General features: G+C 48.7%; 1 protein-coding gene across 1 annotated transcript in view; it reads right to left on the reverse strand.

Moving 5' to 3' along the window:
• CACNA2D4 (calcium voltage-gated channel auxiliary subunit alpha2delta 4) overlaps window positions 1-17,129 on the reverse strand; it is a 130,605-nt gene extending 113,476 nt beyond the window's left edge. The window contains exons 1-6 of the mRNA XM_010363565.2: window positions 16,542-17,129; window positions 12,997-13,078; window positions 11,168-11,284; window positions 7,556-7,615; window positions 6,139-6,301; window positions 5,406-5,537 (exon numbers count right to left, since the gene is read on the reverse strand). Coding sequence (XP_010361867.1) covers window positions 5,406-5,537; window positions 6,139-6,301; window positions 7,556-7,615; window positions 11,168-11,284; window positions 12,997-13,078; window positions 16,542-16,969 — 982 coding nt within the window. The 5' untranslated portion in view covers window positions 16,970-17,129. The remainder of the gene's footprint in view (window positions 1-5,405; window positions 5,538-6,138; window positions 6,302-7,555; window positions 7,616-11,167; window positions 11,285-12,996; window positions 13,079-16,541) is intronic.
• Window positions 17,130-20,767: the final 3,638 nt, after the last annotated feature.

Consider the following 20,767-nt stretch of genomic DNA (forward strand, 5'->3'; position numbering starts at 1 on the left):
GATGGTTCAACAAATGCAAATCAGTCAATATAATACATCTTACCAACAGAAAGAAGGACAAAAACCATATGATCATTTCAATTGATGCAGAAGAAGCATTTGATAAAATTCAACATCTCTTCATGGTAAAAACCCTAAAAAAACTGGGTATACAAGGAACGTACCTCAACATAATAAAAACCATATACAACAGATCCACAGCTAGTATCATATTAGATGGGGAAAGACTGAAAGCCTTTCCTCTAAGATCTGGAACAAGACAAGGATGTCCATTTTCACCACCATTATTCAACATAGTACTGAAAGTTCTACCCAGAGCAATCAAACAAGAGAAAAAAATTAAAGGACTCCAAATTCAAAAGGAAGAAGTCAAATTATCCTTGTTTGCAGATAATATGATCTTACATTCAGAAAAACCTAAATATGCCACCAAAAAACTATTAGAACTGATAAACAAACTCAGTAAAGTTGCAGGAGACAAAGTCAACATACAATGATCAGTATCATTTCTGTATGCCAACAGCAAACAATCTGAAAAAGAAATCAAGAAAGTAATCCCATTTACAATAGCCACAAATAAAATAAAATACCTGGAAATTAATTTAACCAAAAAAGTGAAAGGTCTCTACAAGGAAAATTATAAAATTGATGCAAGAAATTGAAGAGAACACAAAAAAATGGAAAATATTCCATGTTCATGGATTGGAAGACTTAATATAGTTAAAATTTCCATACTATCCAAAGCAATCTACACATTCAATGCAATCTCCATCAAAATACCAATGACATTCTTCCCAGATATAGAAAAAACAATTCAAAAATGTATATGGAACCAAAAAAGACCCAGAAGAGCCAAAGCTATCCTGAGCAAAAAGAACAAAACTGGAGGAATAACATTACCTGACTTCAAATTATGCTACAGAGCTATAGTAACAAAAACAGCATGGCACTGGCATAAAAACAGACACATAGACCAATGGAACCAAATAGAGAATGCAGAAATGAATCCATACATTTACAGTGAACTCATTTTTTTACAAAGTCATTTTTTTACAAAGGTGCCAAGTACACAGATTGGGGACAGGATAGTCTCTTCAATAAATGGTGCTGGGAAAATTGGATATTCATATGCAGAAGAACGAAACTAGACTCCTATCTCTCACCATATACCAAAATTAAATAAAAATGGATTAAATACTTAAACCTAAGACCTCAAACGATGAAACTACTAAAAGAAAACATTGGGGCAACTCTCCAGGACATTGAACTGGGCAAGGATATCCTGAGTAATAACCCACAAGCACATGCAACCAAAGCAAACATTGATAAATGGGATCATATCAAGTTAAAAAGCTTCTGCACAGCAAAAGAAACAATCAACAAAGTAAACAGACAATGCACAGAATGGGAGAAAATATTTGCAAACTCCTATCCATCTGAGAAGGGATTAATAACCAGAATACATAAGAAGCTCAAACAACACAATGAGAAAAAAAAAAAATCAAATAATCTGATTTTTAAATGGGCAAAAATCTGAATGTACATGTCTCAAAAGAAGAAAGACAAATGGCAAACAGGTATATAAAGAGGCTCAACATCATTGATTATCAGAGAAATACAAATCAAAACTACAATGAGATATCATCTCACCCCAATTAAAATGGCTTGTATCAAAAAAACAGGCAATTACAAATGCTGGCAAGAACTTGGAGAAACTCACACACTCATACACTGTTGGTGAGAATGCAAATTAGTACAACCACTATGGAGAACAGTTTTGAGGTTCCTCAAAAAACTAGAAATAGAGCTACCATATGATCCAGCCATCCCACAGATAGGTATCTACCTAAAAGAAAGAAAATCCATATATTGAAGAGATATCTGCACTCCCATGTTCATTGCAGCACTATTTACAATAGCCTAGATTCATAAACAATCTAAATATCCATCAACATTAGATGAATGGATAAAGAAAATGTACATGTACACAATGGAGTACTATTCAGCCATAAAGAGAATGAGATTCTGTCATTTGCAATAACATGAATGGAACCAGAGGCCACTATGTTAAGTGAAATAAGTCAGGTACATAAAGAAACTTCACGTCTCACTTATTTGTGGCAGCTAAAACTTAAAACAACTGAACCCATAGAGATAAAAATTAGAATAATAGCTATCAGAGGCTGGGAGGGGTAGTGATGGGGTGGGGGAGAAGTGGGATGGTTAATTGGTACAAAAAATAGAAAGAATGGATAAGATCTAGTATTTGATAGCACAACAGGGTAACTATAGTCAGTAATGATTTAATTTTACATTTTAAAATAACTAAAAGAGTATAATTGGATTGTTTGTAACACAAAGGATAAATGCTTGAGGCAATGGATACCCCATTTGCCCTGATGTGATTATTACATGTTGTATGCCTATATCAAAATATCTCGTATACCTCATAAATATATACACATACTATATACCACAAAAATTAAAAATTAACAAACAAGAATTATTAGTTTGTGGTTTTGGGCACACAATGTACAAAGAAGGAATTTTGTGACAACAACCACCAAAAGGGGTAGATAAGGAACTGTAAAAGAGCCAAGTTTTTGTATGTTATTGAAGTTAAGCTGTTATAAATCCAAATTAGAATGCTATAATTTTAAGATGTTAAATGTAATCCCTCTGGTGACCAGAAATAAAATAACTGTAGAATACATATAAAAGGAGATGAGAAAGAAATTTAAATGTTTCCCTACAAAAAATCAACTAAACATAAAAGAAGACAGTAATGCAGAAAATGAGGAACAAAAAGGCTTAAGGCTTATAGAAAACAAATAGTAAAATGACAGAAATAAGTCCCTCAACAGTAATTACTTTAAATATAAATGGATCAAACTTTCCAATCAAAACACAGAGATTGGCAGAATGGATAAAAACATAAAACTAGCAAGCAAAACTCAGGAGCATATTAAAAGGATTACACACCATAACCAAATAGGCCTTATTCCTGGAATGCAAGGATGGTTCAACATATGAAAATTGATCAATGTAATATACACATTAACATAATGAAGGGAAAAAATTCCATGGCCATCCCAATGGATGCATAAAAAGCATTTCACAAAATTAAACATCCTTTGATGACACAAACATTAAAAAAACTAGCAATAGAATAAAACTGATATAAAAATCATATATGGAAAACCACATCTAAAACATCATACTCTATGGTGAAAGACTAGAAGCTTTTCTTTATTATTATCAAAAACAAAACCAGAATGTGCACTTTTGCCACTTCTACTCAATATAGTATTGGAAATTTTAGCTAGAGCAATTAGGTATAAAAAAGAAATAAAATGGCATTCAAACTGGAAAGAAAGAAGTAAAATTATGCCTGTTCACAGATGATCTCATATGTAGAATGCCCTATAGATTCCACAAAAAACTCTTAGATCTAATAAATAAATTCAGCAAAGTATCAGGGGACAAACTCAACACACAAAAATCAGTTGCATTTCTATACATTAATAGTGAATAATCTGAGAAATTATTTTTAAAAATCCCATTTACAATAACATCAAAAAAAATATTTAGGAATTAGCTTAACCAATGAGGTGAAAGACTTGAACAATGAAAACTATGAAACATTGCTTGAAGAAATTAAGGACAGGAATAATGAAAACACGTTCCATATTCATAGACTGAAATACTTAATACTGTTAAGATGTCAGTACTGCCCAAGGTGGTCTACTGATTCAATGCAATCCCTATCAAAATCTCAACTGCAAGAGAAACTCATTCTAAAATGTATATGGAACCTCAAGAAACCCCAAATAGCCCAAACAATTTGGGGGAAAGAAAAACCTATGGAGGCACACTTCCTGATTTTTAAATTACTGAAAAACTACAGTAATCAAAACAGCATGGCACTGGCATAAACAGAGGTATATAGACCAATGAAATAGGATAAAAATCCCAGAAATAAACCCTCACATATATGATTAAATGATTTTTGACAAGAGTAGCAATACCATTCAATGGAAGAAAGGCAGTCCTTTCAATAAATGGTGCTGGGGCAACTGTATATCCACATGCAAAAAAGTGAAGTTGAACTCTTACCTAATACCATATATAAATATTAACTAAAAATGGAAATGTAAGACCTAAAACTATAAAAAATCTGTTAGAAAACGTAGGGGAAACACTTTATGACATTAGAGTTGGCAGTCATTTCTTGGATGTGACACCAAAGGCATAGGCAACAAAAGATAAAATAATCAAATTGGATTTCAGAAAAAAATTAAAAGTTTGTTCATCAAAAGACAATATGAACAGAGTAAAAAGGCAGCACACAGAATGGGAGAAATTATTTGCAAATCACATATCTGATAAAGGATCAATATTCAGAATATATAGATAACTCATAAAACTCAACAACAATAAAAATAGTGCAATTCAAAATAGTGAGAAATGGCCTCTCCACTGACTGATGAGTTCACATCTGGACTGTGTTGTTTACATATAAGTTGGCATCTCTGGAAGCCCTGATGTGGCAAGAATATTTACAGGAATTCCACCCTGGAGTAGACAGGAGGGGCATGTGAGCTGCGTGGAAGAAGGATAAACCTATTCACTGAAGCTCCAGAGAATCGAAACAGCTGCAATAGCTAGCTGTGAATTCTGGCAGAAGAACACAATGCCAACTATGGGAACTGCAGGAGCTCTGAGGTCCCTTTGCACTCCAAGAGAGAGAATGACTTTCCAGCCTGTGGACACAGAGGAGTCCTTTCAGGCCTTTCTGGTTTCCTGTTTCAGAAAAGTGGGATAACTTTAAGACTTCCTGGACCGTGTGCTAAACTATAAAAACGGGTTGGGGTGAAATGGAGAGCCAACTTATTTTAAATGGGAACCAAAAAGAGGTAGAACTCTTGGAAACTTTGTGCTCTGTGTGTTCTATTTTTATTGATGGACTCTAGTAAGTTGGCCACTAGCCACGGAGTGGCCTGTGCCATTTTCTGAATTGCTGTTGAACACTCTGAATGATGTGCGCCTCATTTTTCCAATTGGGACATAAAGTCCTTAAGGTAAAGAATTGTTTTATCCTTCTTTGTATCTCCCAAAGTACTTTTCATGGGACAGGAGCTTCATGTGGGCATTCAATGACTGGTTTCATGGTGTTTGATGGTTTCATTCATTCATTCATTCATCCATCCATTCCACAGCCCTTTAATATGTGCATATCATGCAGTGAGAAGGGCTAAAGTGTGGGCTTGGAGATGCTTTGGGATAGGAAGACCAGCCCCATTCACTGGGGACCTGAGTGCCAGGGTCCATCGTCAATGCCCCTACTGTCTTATTTCCAGAGAAGAATCCCAGAAGGTCATGGAGATGCAACTCCATGTCCTTACCTGGATAGATCCTGAAGAATCCAGTTGCACTGCCAAAATATTGCCAGGTCAACGTTGGGTCTCTCTGGAAGTTCTCCACAAAGACAGCATTCAAGGCTTCAGACATGTAGACTCCATTTAAAATATCTGGGTCTGAAGGGTGAGATTATAGATGATCATGATCTTGTAGAACTTCTCAGGAAAATGGTGATCATGCCTGGTGGGTATGCCTGGTGAGTGTGTCTGGTGAGTGTGCCTGGTGGGTGTGCCTGATGGGTATGTCTGGTGAGTGCCTGGTGGGTGTGTCTGGTGGGTGTGCCTGGAGGACTTGCCTGGCGGGTGTGCTTGGTGGGTGCGTCTGGTGGGCGTGCCTGGTGGGTGTGTCTGGTGGGTATGCCTGGTGGGCTTGCCTGGTGGGTGTACCTGGTGGGTGTGTTTGGTAAGTGTGCATGGTGGGTGTGTCTGGTGGTTATGCCTGCTGGGTGTGCTTGGTGGGTGTGCCTGGTGGGCTTGCCTGGTGGGTGTGTCTGATGGGTGTGTCTGGTGGGCATGCCTGGTGGGTGTGTCTGGTGGGTGTGTTTGGTAAGTGTGCCTGGTGGGTGTGTCTGGTGGGCATGCCTGCTGGGTGTGCCTGGTGGGTGTCTGGTGGGCATGCCTGGTGGGTGTGTCTGGTGGGTGTGTTTGGTAAGTGCCTGGTGGGTGTGTCTGGTGGGCGTGCCTGGTGAGTGTGCCTAAGCTGAGCATGCTAGGCTACCTTTGTTGTACACGTTTGTGGGCAGCTGCACGCTGCTGATGGAGGTGTTCACCGGCAGGTTGCTGAAGTGCGCATTGGACTCCAGGAGGAACTCGGCGCCCAGCTCCACGAAGTTGCCTTTCTCGTCCCTCTCATTGATCAGGACCGAGTTGTAATAGTCGAACTGGGGTGGACAGGTGAGGCCCACGGAGACGGCCCGAGCACAGGGACAGGTGGAGAGAGAGGAAGAGAAACGGCGCAGGTGAGAGGACGCGAGGGCCGGGGCGGAGTGGCCATCAGTGTCTACACAAGCACCTGCAGCGGCGCGCTGGGCAATGATAGGGTCCAGGAGGCCGCACGCAGAGGCAGGAGGCCGACGTTTGATGACCGTCGTCCTGGCCGCTGCCTCAGTCCCCAACTTGGAGCAGCGTGTGTTGATGCGGCCGAGGCAGAGAGGAGACAGGCAGCCGCGGAGTTGAGGACAGGTAGAGACAAAGAGCCCCATCAGCCCCTCCACTTCTCGCGGGCCAGGAAGGTCCCAGAGCCCAGAACTGTGCCTGCGGAATCTTGGGGCCTACAGCCTTGGCCTCAGACAGGGCCCAGGTTCCAAGTGCCCCAGGTTCCGAGTCCCGCAGCTGCCCTCGGCCTCTCCAATGCGGTATTGGAGGGTGTGCTAGGATTGCCTCCAGCAGAGCCCCGGCCCCATTTCCTCCACACCACCGGGTTCACACCTGAACACCCCCCAGGACTGCCTCACTGACATCCCGACACCAACTCCCACGCCAGGTGCCTGCACCCCACAACCTGGCTCCTCCTCAGGACACTGTGGCCCTCGCTGGCCTTCCACGCACACTCCCAGCCGCGTCCCCACCCTGCTCAAGCCCTCCGCACCTGCCTTTCCCTGCTGAGAATGGCCAGGCTCCTACTCTGGCACCCAAGGCTCCCCCCACCCCCTCACCTAACTGTCCAAGGCCACTGTCTTCATCATCAGCCTCTGGACACATAGGGCCCAAGGTCCCACTGTTTGCTCAACCAACCTTGTGTTTTCTTATTTCTGTGTCTTCTTTCCACTGTGACCAAAGGCCCCTTTTCCAGGCCCTGTCTGCCTAAATCCCTCTGAGCCCTGGGCGCAGCCCCAGGCCTCCCTGTCTGCGGGAGTTTCGGGGCAGCCCTCCTGTTCTCAGCCTGCATTCTCCGGAGGCTCCATCCACCCATCTGTAGTGACTTGTGATGTGCCTTATACTGGAGTTCTTTGCACTGTGAGCTTCTTGAGGTCAAGAACAAGTTCCGATCCAGAGGCTAGCACATTGCTGTGCCTGTGTGGGGTGAGCAGTAAATGTCTATGGAATCAGTGGATTGCCACCCTACACCACCAACCCCATATCTGGTACTCAGGTGATCCTTGCCCTCTGGCACCAGTGCCAGGAGTGGGACTCACCACCAGGGATTCGTTGAATTCGTGGTTCAGGTCGGCCTCCTCGGCAGCCTCCACCAGATTCTGAGGGATGGGAACACAGAGGTAGGGAGAATGGGTAAAAGGAACCCAGCGGGTTTTCAGCGAGTGAAACAGTTGCCAGGTGACCCAGCAATTCCACTCCTGGGCGTATGCCCAGAAGAATTGAAAACAGGGACGCTAACAAGAACTTAGGCACGAATATTCACAGCCACACTATGCACAACAGCCAAAAAGCACGTGCATACAGCTAAGTGAAAGCAGCCCATCGGAAAAGGCCATGTACTGTGTGATCCCAACAACATGGCATTCTGGAAAAGGCAAGACTAGGGAGATGGAGAAGATAAGTGGTTGCCAATGGTTGGGGATTTTTAGGGCAGTGAAATTCTTTTGTCTGATACTGTAATAGCAGATGCATGTCATTGCACATGTTTCTAAACCCACAGAATGTACGAGAGTGAGCCCTAATATGTGCTATGGACTTTGGGATAATGCAAATTCATTGATTATACCCAATCTACCATGGATGCAGGGTGTCGATAGTGGGGAAGGCTGTGGCAACAGGGGATGTATGGAAACTGTACTTTCTTCTACATTTTGCTGTGAACCTAAAATTGCTCTAAAAAATAAAGTCTACTAAAATACGTGCATTTTGTGTGTGTGTGCATGTGTGTGTGTATTCAAAGCCAAAAGATGGAAACAACTCAAATGTCTGTCATTTGATGAACTAATGAACAAAATGTGGGTTATGCACACAAGGGAATATTATACAGCCCTAAAAAGAAATGAATTGCTGATGCATGGAACAACACAGATGAACCCTGGAGACATTATGCTAAGTGAAATAAGTCTACAAATGGTCACATATTGTATGATTCTATTTACATGAAATACCCACAACAGGCAAATCCATAGACAGAAAGAGATTAGTGGTTGCAGAGCTAAGAGGAGGGGCATAGTGGAGTGATTGCTTACTTAGTACTCAGATTCTGCTTGGAGTGATGAAAAAGTTCTGGAACTAGATAATGGAGATGGTTGTACAGCATTGTGGATGTACTTAATACCACTAAATTATACATTTTAAAATAATGACCAATTTTATCTTACATGTATTTTGCTGCAATACCTTTTTTTTTTTTTTTTTTTTTTGGAGTTAGAGTCTTGCTCTGTCACCCAGACTGGAGTGCAGTGGTGTGATCTTGGCTCACTGCAACCTCCACCTCCCAGGTTCAAGTGATTCTCCTGCCTCAGCCTCCCAAGTAGCTAGGACCACAGGCGCCTGCCACCATGCCAAGCTAATTTTTGTATTTTTAGTAGAGATGGGGTTTCACCATGTTGGCCAGTATGGTCTCGATCTCTTGACCTCATCATCTGCCCACATCGGCCTCCCAAAGTGCTGGGATTACAGGTGTGACACCGCACCTGGTACAATTTTTTTTTTTTTTTTTTTTAAGAGCAGGCCAGCACCACAGAGTGTCAGGGTAAGTCAGGGTGGGGGAAGTGTTTTGGGAGTCAGAGGACCCAAGATCCTGTTCTAGCTTTGTCAGAGCCAAGCCACTAAGCCTCTCTGGTCTTCTGCTTATACAACTGTAAATTGGGTAGGATAATCCCTGCCTCCCCACTCTCAGGCTACAGATCCTAGGATAAGGAAATTCCACAGGGAAATACTCATTTCAGGGAGGCTTTGCAGGAAACTTGCCATGCTCATCCTCATAGAAGGTCTGCAACCCCCACACACCACCCGCAGCAGGGGCAGGGACCGGTGCTCAGAGAAAGTCTGCAGAGCAGTGCTTCTTTGGTGTCTGAGGCTGTGGAAGGGCACAGGGAGCCTGGAGCCCCAGCCTCTGGGGGTGTCTCAGGACTGCTTACTGCTCTCAGGGAGGAGACCACCCCTCATATTGTCTTCTGCCCAATTTCTGCCTCCAAAGAAAGAGGAAGTAAAAACTAAAAGGCAGAAATGAAATCCACAGGCAGACAGCCCGGCGCCACACCCTGGGCCTGGTAGTTAAAGATCGACCCCTGACCTAACCAGTTATGTTATCTATAGATTACAGACATTGTATGGAGAAGCACTGTGAAAATCCCTGTCCTGTTCTGTTCCGTTCTGATTACCGGTGCATACAGCCCCCAGTCATGTACCCCCTGCTTGCTCAATCGATCACGACCCTCTCACGTGGACCCCCTTAGAGTTGTGAGCCCTGAAAAGGGACAGGAATTGCTCACTCGGGGAGCACGGCTCTTGAGACAGGAGTCTTGCTGATGCTCCCGGCCGAATAAACCTCTTCCTTCTTTAACTCGGTGTCTGAGGAGTTTTGTCTGCGGCTCATCCTGCTACACTCTAGTGACACAAGGACCAACCCCTGAAGTCAGGCGAGTTTCATACCCCACTGTCTGTGTTTAACCCAAGGAGGCTGTTTACACAACGCTCACTGATTGAAACAGGCAGGCGTCACTGTAGGTGCCAGGCTGTGTGTGAGGCTGGTGCCTTCCTGCTGTGGTGTGTGATTCAGGGACCCCGGATAGGCTCTTGAGTCCCCAGGCATCTTCTTGTTGGTTCCTGATGCTAAGATCTCTTGCCCCTAGGCCTGCAGAAATGCTGCTCATGGGAAAGAAGGCCCCAGCAACCCTGACCTTGGCCTCTTCCCAGAGCGGGGGTTGTGATGGGGGTGAGGGGAAAGGCAGCACACTGAGGAGGCCACAGCTCACCCGCCCTATCTGCCCCTTCCCCTGCTGCTCGGCCCTGGCCTCAGCCTCCCAACCCAGCCAACCACTCCCGATCTCCTCTCTCCTTGTTCTCCTGGCTGGTCTTACGAGTCCTTTCAGGGACAGCACTGGTCTTGGATGGTTCGATTCTTGACTGGATGGAGTGGAGGACTGTATCTCTCCACCCACACTGTATCTACTGGTTTATACCATCCAGGTCCCCAGAGGCCTCAGTGCAGACACTTCATCCCAGAGAAGGGGACAGCTTCTGTTTCTCCTGGGCCCCACCAGCCTTGGTGGATGTCTAGTAACAGGGTCACATGGGCACAGGGCCCATCCCTGTAAGCACCTCTGCTGCCCGGGTGGCCCTCAGAGCACTTTAGCCATGAAGGTGGGTCCTGATGGCTGAATGAGGGTAAGGGAGGAATGAGGAGAGATGAGAAGGAGGAGAGGGAACGGAGGAGCTTGACTTTATTGGCCCCAGCTAGGTCGACTCCCACCCTCCTTCTGCTCATCTGTCCGTCCATCCCCAAAGCAATTCCTAGGTGCTCACCCTGTGCAGTGCTCTGTACTGGTCACTGGGTATGGCCTGGTGACTCAGAGTTCCCCACAATGGCTGCAGGCTGACCCGGCAGTGCTGGGCATGGCCACCTCGGGGCAAAGCTCTGATGCCAGCCCCTCCCCTCTCCTCTTGTTTCCTATCATTTCCTCTTTTACAGGGATTTTTGGAGTAAGGGTTCTTTTGGCTAATGGAGGTACAAGGTGGACTCTTGTAAGATAGGAGAGGGTCACGAGGGTGGGAGGATGCAGGGCCATGACATGGGGAGGGTCACTCTGTCACCCTGCATCATGGGGCTGGGGAGAAATGCCCTGCAGATCACAGGCCTGGAGTACCTGGACGGCCTCGACTTTCCTCCGCAGCATGTTCTCCATGTCCTCTGAGAACTTCCTCACCAGCTCCAAGCCATCCACCTCCTCGATCTTCAGACTGGACTCCACATCCTTGTACTTCTGTTTGGAGAAGGTGGGAGAGATGGGTGCACCTGGTTTTGTACCAGCATGGTTGCACCTGTGTGTGCATGGCCTCCATCCTCTCAACAGGTGCATTCTGGCACACGGAGCCTGCTTTACTCAACTAGGGGGAGGCCTAGCCCTCTCCTCCTTGGACAACATCCCCAGTGATATTATAGCTGCCTCTCTTCAAATGTCTCTCTGTTCCAGGTGCTCTAGACGCATTGCAGCTATATCCTTAACAGGGGAGTAGACCGAGGCTCAGAGAAGTCAGTGAACTTGACCACCAAGGTCAGTGAGCAGGTGACCCTTGATGGGGCCAGGGCTCCCAGGCACCCCTACCCATGTCCTTTGTGCAGAGCCATGCTGCTTCCCAGGGCTTGTGAAACCACCCCTGGCATCACTTTTCCCCAATGCCCCCAAAGAGGCATCTTGCTATGAAAGTGTCCCTGTGCACATGGATGTGAACCTCAACTCCCCCCGTCCCGACAGAGCTCAGCAGCTCCAGGAACTGAGCACAGCTGCCTGACAACTGCCAGGGAGCCCAGGAAAGCCTGGAGCGGGGTTTGAGTTTTCTCTCTGGGCCCAGGGGAGACCAGCTCTCATTGACTGTGTATATTGTGAATGTCTATTCACCCAGCTCTGACATTTATTGGCCGTGTGACCACAAGCAAGCCAGTCAACCAGTTTCCTCGTTTGTAAGATGTGACATTTACATAGCTTTAGTGTATGCTCTAGAACACATAGATTTTACAGAGTACTTTTACCCCAAATGTCCACATCAGTACTGCTCTCTACTCCTCGGCCCAGGTTGTGGTGCTGTGCAGCATAGGAGTGTGCTGTGAGGGGCAGGCGGGGTCTTAGCTGTCATCGCTACAGTGACGTGTGGGGGCCCAGGGAGCAGCCCACCCTGGCTCCACTTACTCCACCAAGGACAGGCCTAGGGGCTGTGGGCAGGGGAGTTGAGGAGGGACATGCGGTCACATGCAAGCATAAAGGCCTGGGATTCAGGATCTTTGTGATATGGAAAAGGTGCCTCATGAATTAGTGGTGGGAATGAAATCATGACTATGAAGCTCTCAGTGAGTGGTAATAATAGAGGAGGGTGAGCTGCTGTTGGAACTGCTCTGGGGAGTTACAAGTATTAGAGAACAGTGAAGTTGTTTATAACCTGGTAAGAAGACCAGCCAGCCGTTAATCTGCACAGAAAGCAATACATATTAAGATGGCGGATGCTGGACGTGGCTGGGGGCTGGGGGACTGACAGCTGGAGGTATGGGAGCTCTCCCTGCACAGAGGCCACAGCCCGTCCACCTTCTATGGCCCAAGCAGCTCCTAGGGCCCTGCACATGCCCTCCAAGGCTCCGCTAGCATCACAGGTGTTAGGCCTGCATCCCACTCCATCCACTCCCTCTGTCTCCCCTTTATTCTTCACCCCACCCCCACCCAGTACATCTCCTGCATCTAATTCCACCTTGGCCTCTGCTCCCTGAGGACCTGGCACAATGCTCTTGACCACGCCCCCAAACCGCCCCCACTGCCTTGCTTTGGGAGTTGAGCAAGTCATTCACCTCCTTGGGCCTCAGTGTCCCCATCTGAAATAAGCCGATTTGATGGGAAGCCCAAGGGCCCTCACAGCACTGGCATTTGGGGGCTTTGATGGCTGACTGCCCTCTGCCACCCGGTGGGCTCTCTGGAAGGGGGTGACTGACCTTCTGCAGCAAGAGGGAGCCCGAGTATTTGGTCAAAGTGTTATACAGGTCCCCGCCGAAGGTGTCAGCCCATAGCTTCACTCTGCCAGGCAACGAAAGGACATGTGTATACACACAAGTACATGCACAAACACACGCATAGACATATGGATTCACACACATAGAAAGCAAGTGTCTACACACAGACACCAGCTGACGCATGCACACTCAAACACACAGACACATGATGCATAAGAAATGCACACCCACATGCATACCCATACACACACACACACATATGCATATACACATGTGACATATGCCCAGAAACACACAAAAGAGCACCTGTCCCTCCTCCCGTCCCGAAAGCTGTAGCCACGGCCTGGGCAGGAGACGCGGAGAGCCCTCCGGCTCCAGCGGCTGCACTGCTGTGTGTGAGCATCGTCGGCAGGCTCTCCTGCTGAGGGTCGTGAGGCAGGGCTGACCAGTCCAGGACTGGGTCTCACCCCAAGCCTCCGGGGCCTCTGGTTGGAGAGTGGCGGACCCAGAGGAGAGAAGGAGGGGAGAGGCAGTGGACAGGCTCAGGCCAGGGTCGGAGGACCCTGAGGACAAAGGAGGACCTGCCTGGCCACAGCTGTGGCCTCTCAGTGAATTGTTCCCTCCAGGGCACTCCACTCAAGGCCACTGGGGGCTGCCAAACCCTCTGTTGAAACCTCAGAGAACGCGTGAGGCAAGGGCGCAGGAGGAAAAGGCTCTGAGCTGCCACTGCTGAGGCTGAGGGCACGGCAGGCTGGGAGGGCACGAGGAGGCCACACCTTGCCCTCTGCGTAGGCAGCCTAGTGGGGAGCTCCGACCTCTGGCCCATGCCCCAGAAATGCACCACATTCCCACCATCTGGGCCAGGCTCCTGCGGTCCTGGGGGCAGGCACACAGGGCTGGGTCTGAGCCTCTCCAAATGGAGTGGAAGTGGTTTGCCTGTGTGATCATTTCAAGATCAGCAGTCACCACTCAACCAGTGTTTATCAGGGTCCTACCATGAGGCAGCCTGGAGCCACCCCACAGTCCCCACCTTTGCAGGGACAGTTTTCTCATGCAGGTAGCATAGTACACGTCTGAAGGTGCCCACAAAGGTAGGGGAGAGGTAGTGGTATAAGGAAAGGCTTCCCGGGGGAGGGAGATCTGAGCTCTGGGTTAGAAGTTTGGTAGAGGTTAGCCTGCAAAGGGATCTGGAAGGCGATTGTAGGTAGGGAGTACAGAAGAGCTTAGAGGAGTAAAACATGACTTCCAGGTTTCCAGTGTGGGCTGTTGACCTGATGGTGTTGTTATTGAATAAAATTAAGACTATCAGGAAGGTCGGGGGAACAAGTTGAGGAGGTTGAAAGATGACGTGTGTAACTTGGGCTCTGCTGAATGTGAGGTTCCCATTGCAGAGCTACCAAGTGCCATTGGGCAGGTTGTGCACTGCACAACTCTAGAAGGCACCAATTGTGTTTTCTCTTGAAAGACACACATCTGAATTTAAAACCTCACATGAGTTTAGGAAAAGCTGCCCATAAGCATTGGGTATGTGTCTAAGAGGTAGAGACAGGGCCGGGAGTCATCCGCACAAAGGTAAGGATTGAAATTCTGAGGACGGGAGGGATCTCTCAAGGAGGGTGTGCAGCATGAGATCTCTGAGCGTTGACAGATGTTGGGGAGCACCCCCAACCTCATGGGGAGGCAGGAGAGGAGGAGCACTTGAAGATAGCAGAGATAAGCGGTGCCCATGGAGACCCAGCGGAGCGCAGTGCCATGGAAGTCAGCAGAGATAAGCGGTGCCCAGGGAGACCCAGCGGAGCACAGTGCCGTGCCACGGAAGTCAGCAGAGATAAGCGGTGCCCAGGGAGACCCAGCGGAGCACAGTGCCGTGCCACGGAAGTCAGCCGAGATAAGCGGTGCCCAGGGAGACCCAGCGGAGCGCAGTGCCATGGAAGTCAAGGCACTGGGATAAAAGGAGAGGGGGGCTTGTGTGTCCCAAGCAACAGGGTCTGGGGAGACAAGGCCAGGAATGTCTCCTGGATTGGGCATGAGGAGGGCTTTGGGGACCCTGTGGAAACAGACTTGGGTGGAGGTGGAAGCCCTGCAGGCGGAAGGGAAAGACTGAGAAGAGAGGTTCGGCGGGAGTGAGGACAGGTAGGGCCAAGTCCTGGGCAGGCAGATGAGGCTGTGTGCAGGCTATGGTCTCCGGCAGGACCCAGGGCTTCTGCATAGACGGCCGCTGGGGCCCCCTCCCTGAAGGCCTGGATTCCAGCCACCCTGACTTGGCCCTCAGCCCACTCCTGGAGTTGGCCCTCTCCTATCAGCTGGTGTGCGTTCTGGGGATGAAAATTGTTCTCAACATCTCCTGCAGCAATAGAGAGCGTTACAGGCTGGCAGTGGGTGTGATGGTGGAAGCGCCGTCCAGGCTGACTGGAGTTCAAATCCTAGCACCTTCATTTCCTGGCCTTGTGAACTTGGGGAAGTCACCTGACCTCTCTGGGCCTCTGTTTCCTCAGCTGCAAAACAGGGATAAAATAAGCCCCTGCTGAATGGCTTTGCAAACTAACGGTGTCATTTGTGAAGCACCCAGCTCCGTGCCAGGCATGAAACAAGGAGAGCTGTGCGGCTTGATGGGAGACGGTGCTGCCTAATCCACTGCTCAGCCAAACACATGCGCAGTGTGTCATGTGGGCTCCCTGTCCCCACTCCTGCTAAGACATGCAGTTGGCAGGTGGCTCTGCTGGTGGCCTGGCTATGGTGCTGGGCTCAAGCGACTGGATTAAACAGGATGGGGTCTGTGCCACCTACAGTCTGGAAGGCTCTGTCCCCCACCATGTAGTGGAAACTTCCTTCCTAGGACCACCAGAGCTCAGGCCTAAAAGACAGACACCCCGGAGAGGTTGCTCAGTAATTTAAATTTACACCAAGGTGCACATGACTGACACCGGGTTCTTCCCTGGAGCTGGTCTTAATGGCCGGCTATAGAATCAAGGCTGGAAGGAGGCAGAAAGGTGGAGAAAGGGAAGACTGCGGCCCCCAAAATCCATCTTTTCCCCAGTTCCTGGACAAGCCACCTCCTCTGTGCATGAGATGTTCTGTGAGTTCAGAACTGCACCCCCTTTTTGGAATGTCAAAATATGCATTTCTTGCCAAATCCTCTGGGGAGCTGCGATGATGAGATAACCTGGCTCCCCTAGGCCGCCTCATCTCAGCGATTATCCTGAAGGAGCACCCGCCCTGCAGGTGCCCCAGAAGCTGCTTGTCAGGCCAAGAAGAGAGCAGCCCTGATGACCAGTTCTGCCTAAAGCCATCCTGCTCCTGGGGAGGGGCAGGTGGGACTCTAGAACTCGCAGAGCTTTTGGGAGGAGAGAAAGGAGGCCGGAGAAGAAACGGGTTTTGCAGCAAGAGAGTGGTCAGTCGCAGTCACTGGGGAAGAGCCCAGAGGGAGGGCAGGGGCGGGAGGAGTGGGCAGAGGAGGGAGGCCCAGCCCCGGAAGAAAGTGGGAAAGGGTGACGGGTTTTTGGGGTGGGGTTGAACGTGATGCTTACGTTTCCAGAGGAATCTTGGCCTGCCCCCAGGTAGAGGACAGGGAGGTGCCCAGGAGCAGCAGCCACAGGAGGGCCGAGGTCTTCTGCACAAAGGCCCAGGCCACGGGCATTGGCTGGCGGGGAATCCAGCAGCTGGTGGAGCTGAGATTTGCGTGGAAGTTGGGGGTTGCCGGCATGGTGGGCCTGGGGTTGGGGAGGGGAAGGAGGGCAGAGCAGCCACAGACCATGAGCTCTGTCTGCCTGCCTCCCAGACCCCAGGGACGCCCCAAGCCTTTGTCTTCTGGGCCCTGGCGAGCCTGGGGTCTCCAGCCTCTCAGTCCTGGGTGGGGAGGGCTTCTCTCTGCCCCACAGCTGCAGCTCACAGAAGAGTCGCCCCACCTAGCCAGCAGGCCTCGGGAGACGGACTGGGGGAGAGGCTGTGGCAACATGAACCCCTTTAATCCGCTGGCCTCTCCTCTAATCCTCTCCTGACAGCAGGGAGGGGGTGGCAGGGGGTGGGGAGCTGCCTCCCCAGATTACCACGACTGCAGCTGGTTCCCTCACGGCTGCAGCACACCCCTCTGCTTTAAAGAGGTAGCCCCGTTCCTGCGGAACCACCTTCTGGACCCAGGAAGGGCTTGCTGTGACTCTGGCCAGAGGACAGCAGCTGAGTTTGCACAGTGCTCTGATGGACCCACAAATCTCTTGTTGACCCTGAGGTGGGGGCGTGTCCTCATCCCTGCTTGGCAGAGGCTCTTGAGGCCCGGGGAGTCCCAGGGGCAGGGCTGGGACTCTGGCTGGTGTTTCCAGGCCTGGGGCCTTCGGGCCAGGTCATAGGTCATAGGTGAAATCAGTGCAGGTCATAGGTTATAGGTGAAGTCAGTGCAGGTCATAGGTCATAGGTGAAGTCATTGCAGGTCATAGGTCATAGGTGAAGTCAGTGCGGGTCATAGGTTATATGTGAAGTCAGTGCGGGTCATAGGTCATAGGTGAAGTCAGTGGACCCACGCCTCCACATCTCAGCTGCTCGTGGGCAGGGCTGCGGACGTGTTTGCTGTGCAACTGATGAAGCTGCAGGGCCCCTGAGTCCACAGACTCCACCCTTTCCTGGAGAGGCCCTAGCAATGTGTTCCTGTGGCCAAACATTTTTGTAAACTATGCAGAAGTGAGATAGTTTAACCATAGCCGGTTGAGACGTCTGTCTCTTTCCATCCCAACTTCTCTTCTGTCTCATAGGCCCTTAGTTGGATGATGTTTGGGTGGCCAAGGGCACTTGGGGGATCCAGTTAAGAGGAAAGTGAGCCAGGGAAACATTTAATCTGGGCTTAGAGGGATATGCTGATGTGACTCACAGCGACTTCTTTGTATAGAGAAGTCACCTCCAGCTGAGTGTAGGAAGGGCTTCCAGGAACACTCGTCCCACAGGACATCCCACCAGCAGATGCAGCAAGAGAGGCTGGGCGGCAATGTGAGCGCACCCCACTCCTCTCACCCCGGCCATGTGTTATGGGGAGGGCAAAATAACCGTCAGGAGCTCATCTGCAGAAAATCTGCAAAAAGCCACACAGGTAACATCGTTAGTGGAGGATCTGGTTCTCACCAAGGCCGGGCCAGAACAGAAGTTCTCTCCTGTTAGGAAAATAGTTGATATTGAGAGAATATAACTACACTGTACATTGCTTTGTGTTCTGATGAGAGTTACACAAATTAGAATTGATCAAAATTCTTGTGTTGTGAGCCCAAACCCATAGTAGTACCACATGGGTCCTCTGGGGGTGAAGTCATAGATTTTATGCAGTCCCTGTATCGGATTATTTTCTTATTGTAACTGGTGCACCACATCTTCACAAAATCTGGTGGTTCCAGCAAAATGGTACACAAAATTGCCACCAACGCAGAGAAATGCTTGCAGAAGCAAGTGTTCTTATGACAGAACTCCTACACAGATTCATCAATAAGTCTATGTCGTAGTATCAGAGTAATCTGGTGGCACAGTTTTGTGGCTGAATACAATGTATTTTTTAAAGGCGTCTGAATGATTCCTATGAATGTCTTAATTTCACATAAATTTTGTACATGTTTCGAGGATTACAAATCAAACACATTTAGAAAAAATAATACACAGGTTCATTGGGCAGTCAATACATAAAAAGAACGTAACTTCTCTAGGTTTTGTGAATTTGGTGGCATTCACCAGCTTCTTAAAATTTGTAATTTGGAATGATTTTTAAAACTAAATAAATATTCACCTTTTTTCAACTTTTTTATTGTGGCCAAATACACATAACATAAAATGTACCATCTTAATCATTTTTTTAAGTGTATGATTTAGTGTGATTAAATACATTCATAATGTTGTTCCACCATCATCACCATCTATCTCTATAATTCTTTGATCTTGTAAAACTGAAACTCTGAACCCATTAAACACTAGCTCCCCTTCCCTTCTCCCCCAGCCGCTGGCGGCTGCTGCTCTGCTCTCTGTGTCTCTGATGTTGACGGCTATAGGGACCTCACAGAAGTGGAATCATCACATAGTTGTCCTTCCATGACTGGCTTATTTCACTTAGCACAGTGTCCGTAAGGTTCAGCCATGGTGCAGTGTGTGTCAGAATCTCCTTCCTTTTTAAGGCTGATTAATATTCCATTGTGTGGATAGACCTCATTTTGTGCATCCATTCCTCTATCAATGGACATCGGGGTGGTGTCCTCCTTTCGGCTACTGTGAAATATGCTGCTCTCAAGACGGGTGTGCAAATATCTCTTCGAGATCCTGCTTTCAATAATAAATATTCACTTTTATATTTATGTTTGCACTTGTGATTTGCATTACTTTTCTTTTATGGATAACCACTCGCACATTATATAAGCTCCCAAGCCCTCAGAACCTGCCCCCACCAGGTTTCAGCACCCTGTGTGGAAAGGCTTCACCTCCCTCTACTGTGTCAAGCGTGAGAGCGGCTTAGAAAGCTCCGTCCTTCACAGACATGCTAGTGGCCCGTGTCCTGAGCAACCCCTTAGACATACTTAGGAAGCCTCCAAAACTAGGCCTCCTCGGCCCAAGGCCACCCCTGGCCTCCAGGCAGCAGACTCTGCCCACTTCCCGTTCAGGCTCTAGTGACGGTTTCCTTCCCTGAGTGGGGGCTGAGGGGGTAACAGCTGGGCTGCATCCTGTGTCCCCTACACTCACACCTTTCCCAAGAGTCCTTTGGAAACCAGCTTTCTCACCTGTTTCCTGCAGGCCCCTGTCTGGGAGCAGGCCTCCCCACGCTGCCTCTCTTCATCGATGCTTAATGCAGCAACTGAAGGATCTTTTCAAATGTAAGTCAGACCCTGTGGCTCCTCTGCTCCGAATCCCCCAGGGCTGCCCATCTCTCTTAGAGGAAAAGCCACAGTTCTGACCACAGCCACGAGGCCATACCTGGCTGGAGCTGGCTTGATTTTAAAAATCATTCCAAATTACAAATTTTAAGAAGCTGATGAACGCCCCCAAATTCACAGCCACGAGGCCCTCCGGCTGCCGCCCTCTGGGGTCTCCTACTACTCCTTGGGTACCTCAGGCACGCTCCCCATCGGTGTGGCTGACCTCTGAGTTTGCAGTCCATGCTGTGGCTCTGTCTGCCTGCTTCCCTCTGCGTAGCCGGCTCCCTCATTTCCATCAGTGCCTGGCGTCAGGTTTCCTGTAAGAAGAGCTGGTACCCTTGGATCGGCCAGCTTGAGAAGAGTGTAACAGAGAGGCTATTTACAGAGGTGTGGACGGAGTCCTGCAGGGACACTGCAGTGACCAGGGCTGGAAACTGCAGCCCTGGGGAGGGGGATGGGGACAGGGACAGGAAAGCCACTGGACCCTGGAGAGAACAGGCTCTATGGGGAGGACTGTGGCCTCTGGCCAAGGGATGTGGCCAGCCACAGCAGTCCCATGGGAGGGCTGGGGCAGTGAACACCCACTCACCCTCTGCCTCCCCCCGCTCTCCTGCTGGTGCCCCCACCTGGTGAACCGGCTCCCCCCCAGGACAGCCCCTTAGGGCAGGGAGAGCACTCAGAGGAGCCAACAGGGGATGTCCAGCTCAAGGTCTTCAACGCCACCTTTTTTGATGAAGGTGTCCTTGAATGAGAGAGTGGCGGGCAGTGACGCACAACTCTGTGAATAGCCTGTCAAGCATTGAGCTGCAAACTTTAACATGGTGAATTTTACGGCATATGAATTACTTCTCTGTTAAAAAAACCTTTTTTTTTTTTTTTGAAAA

Source organism: Rhinopithecus roxellana, chromosome 10, assembly GCF_007565055.1.
Source record: "Rhinopithecus roxellana isolate Shanxi Qingling chromosome 10, ASM756505v1, whole genome shotgun sequence".
Lineage (NCBI taxonomy): Eukaryota > Metazoa > Chordata > Mammalia > Primates > Cercopithecidae > Rhinopithecus > Rhinopithecus roxellana.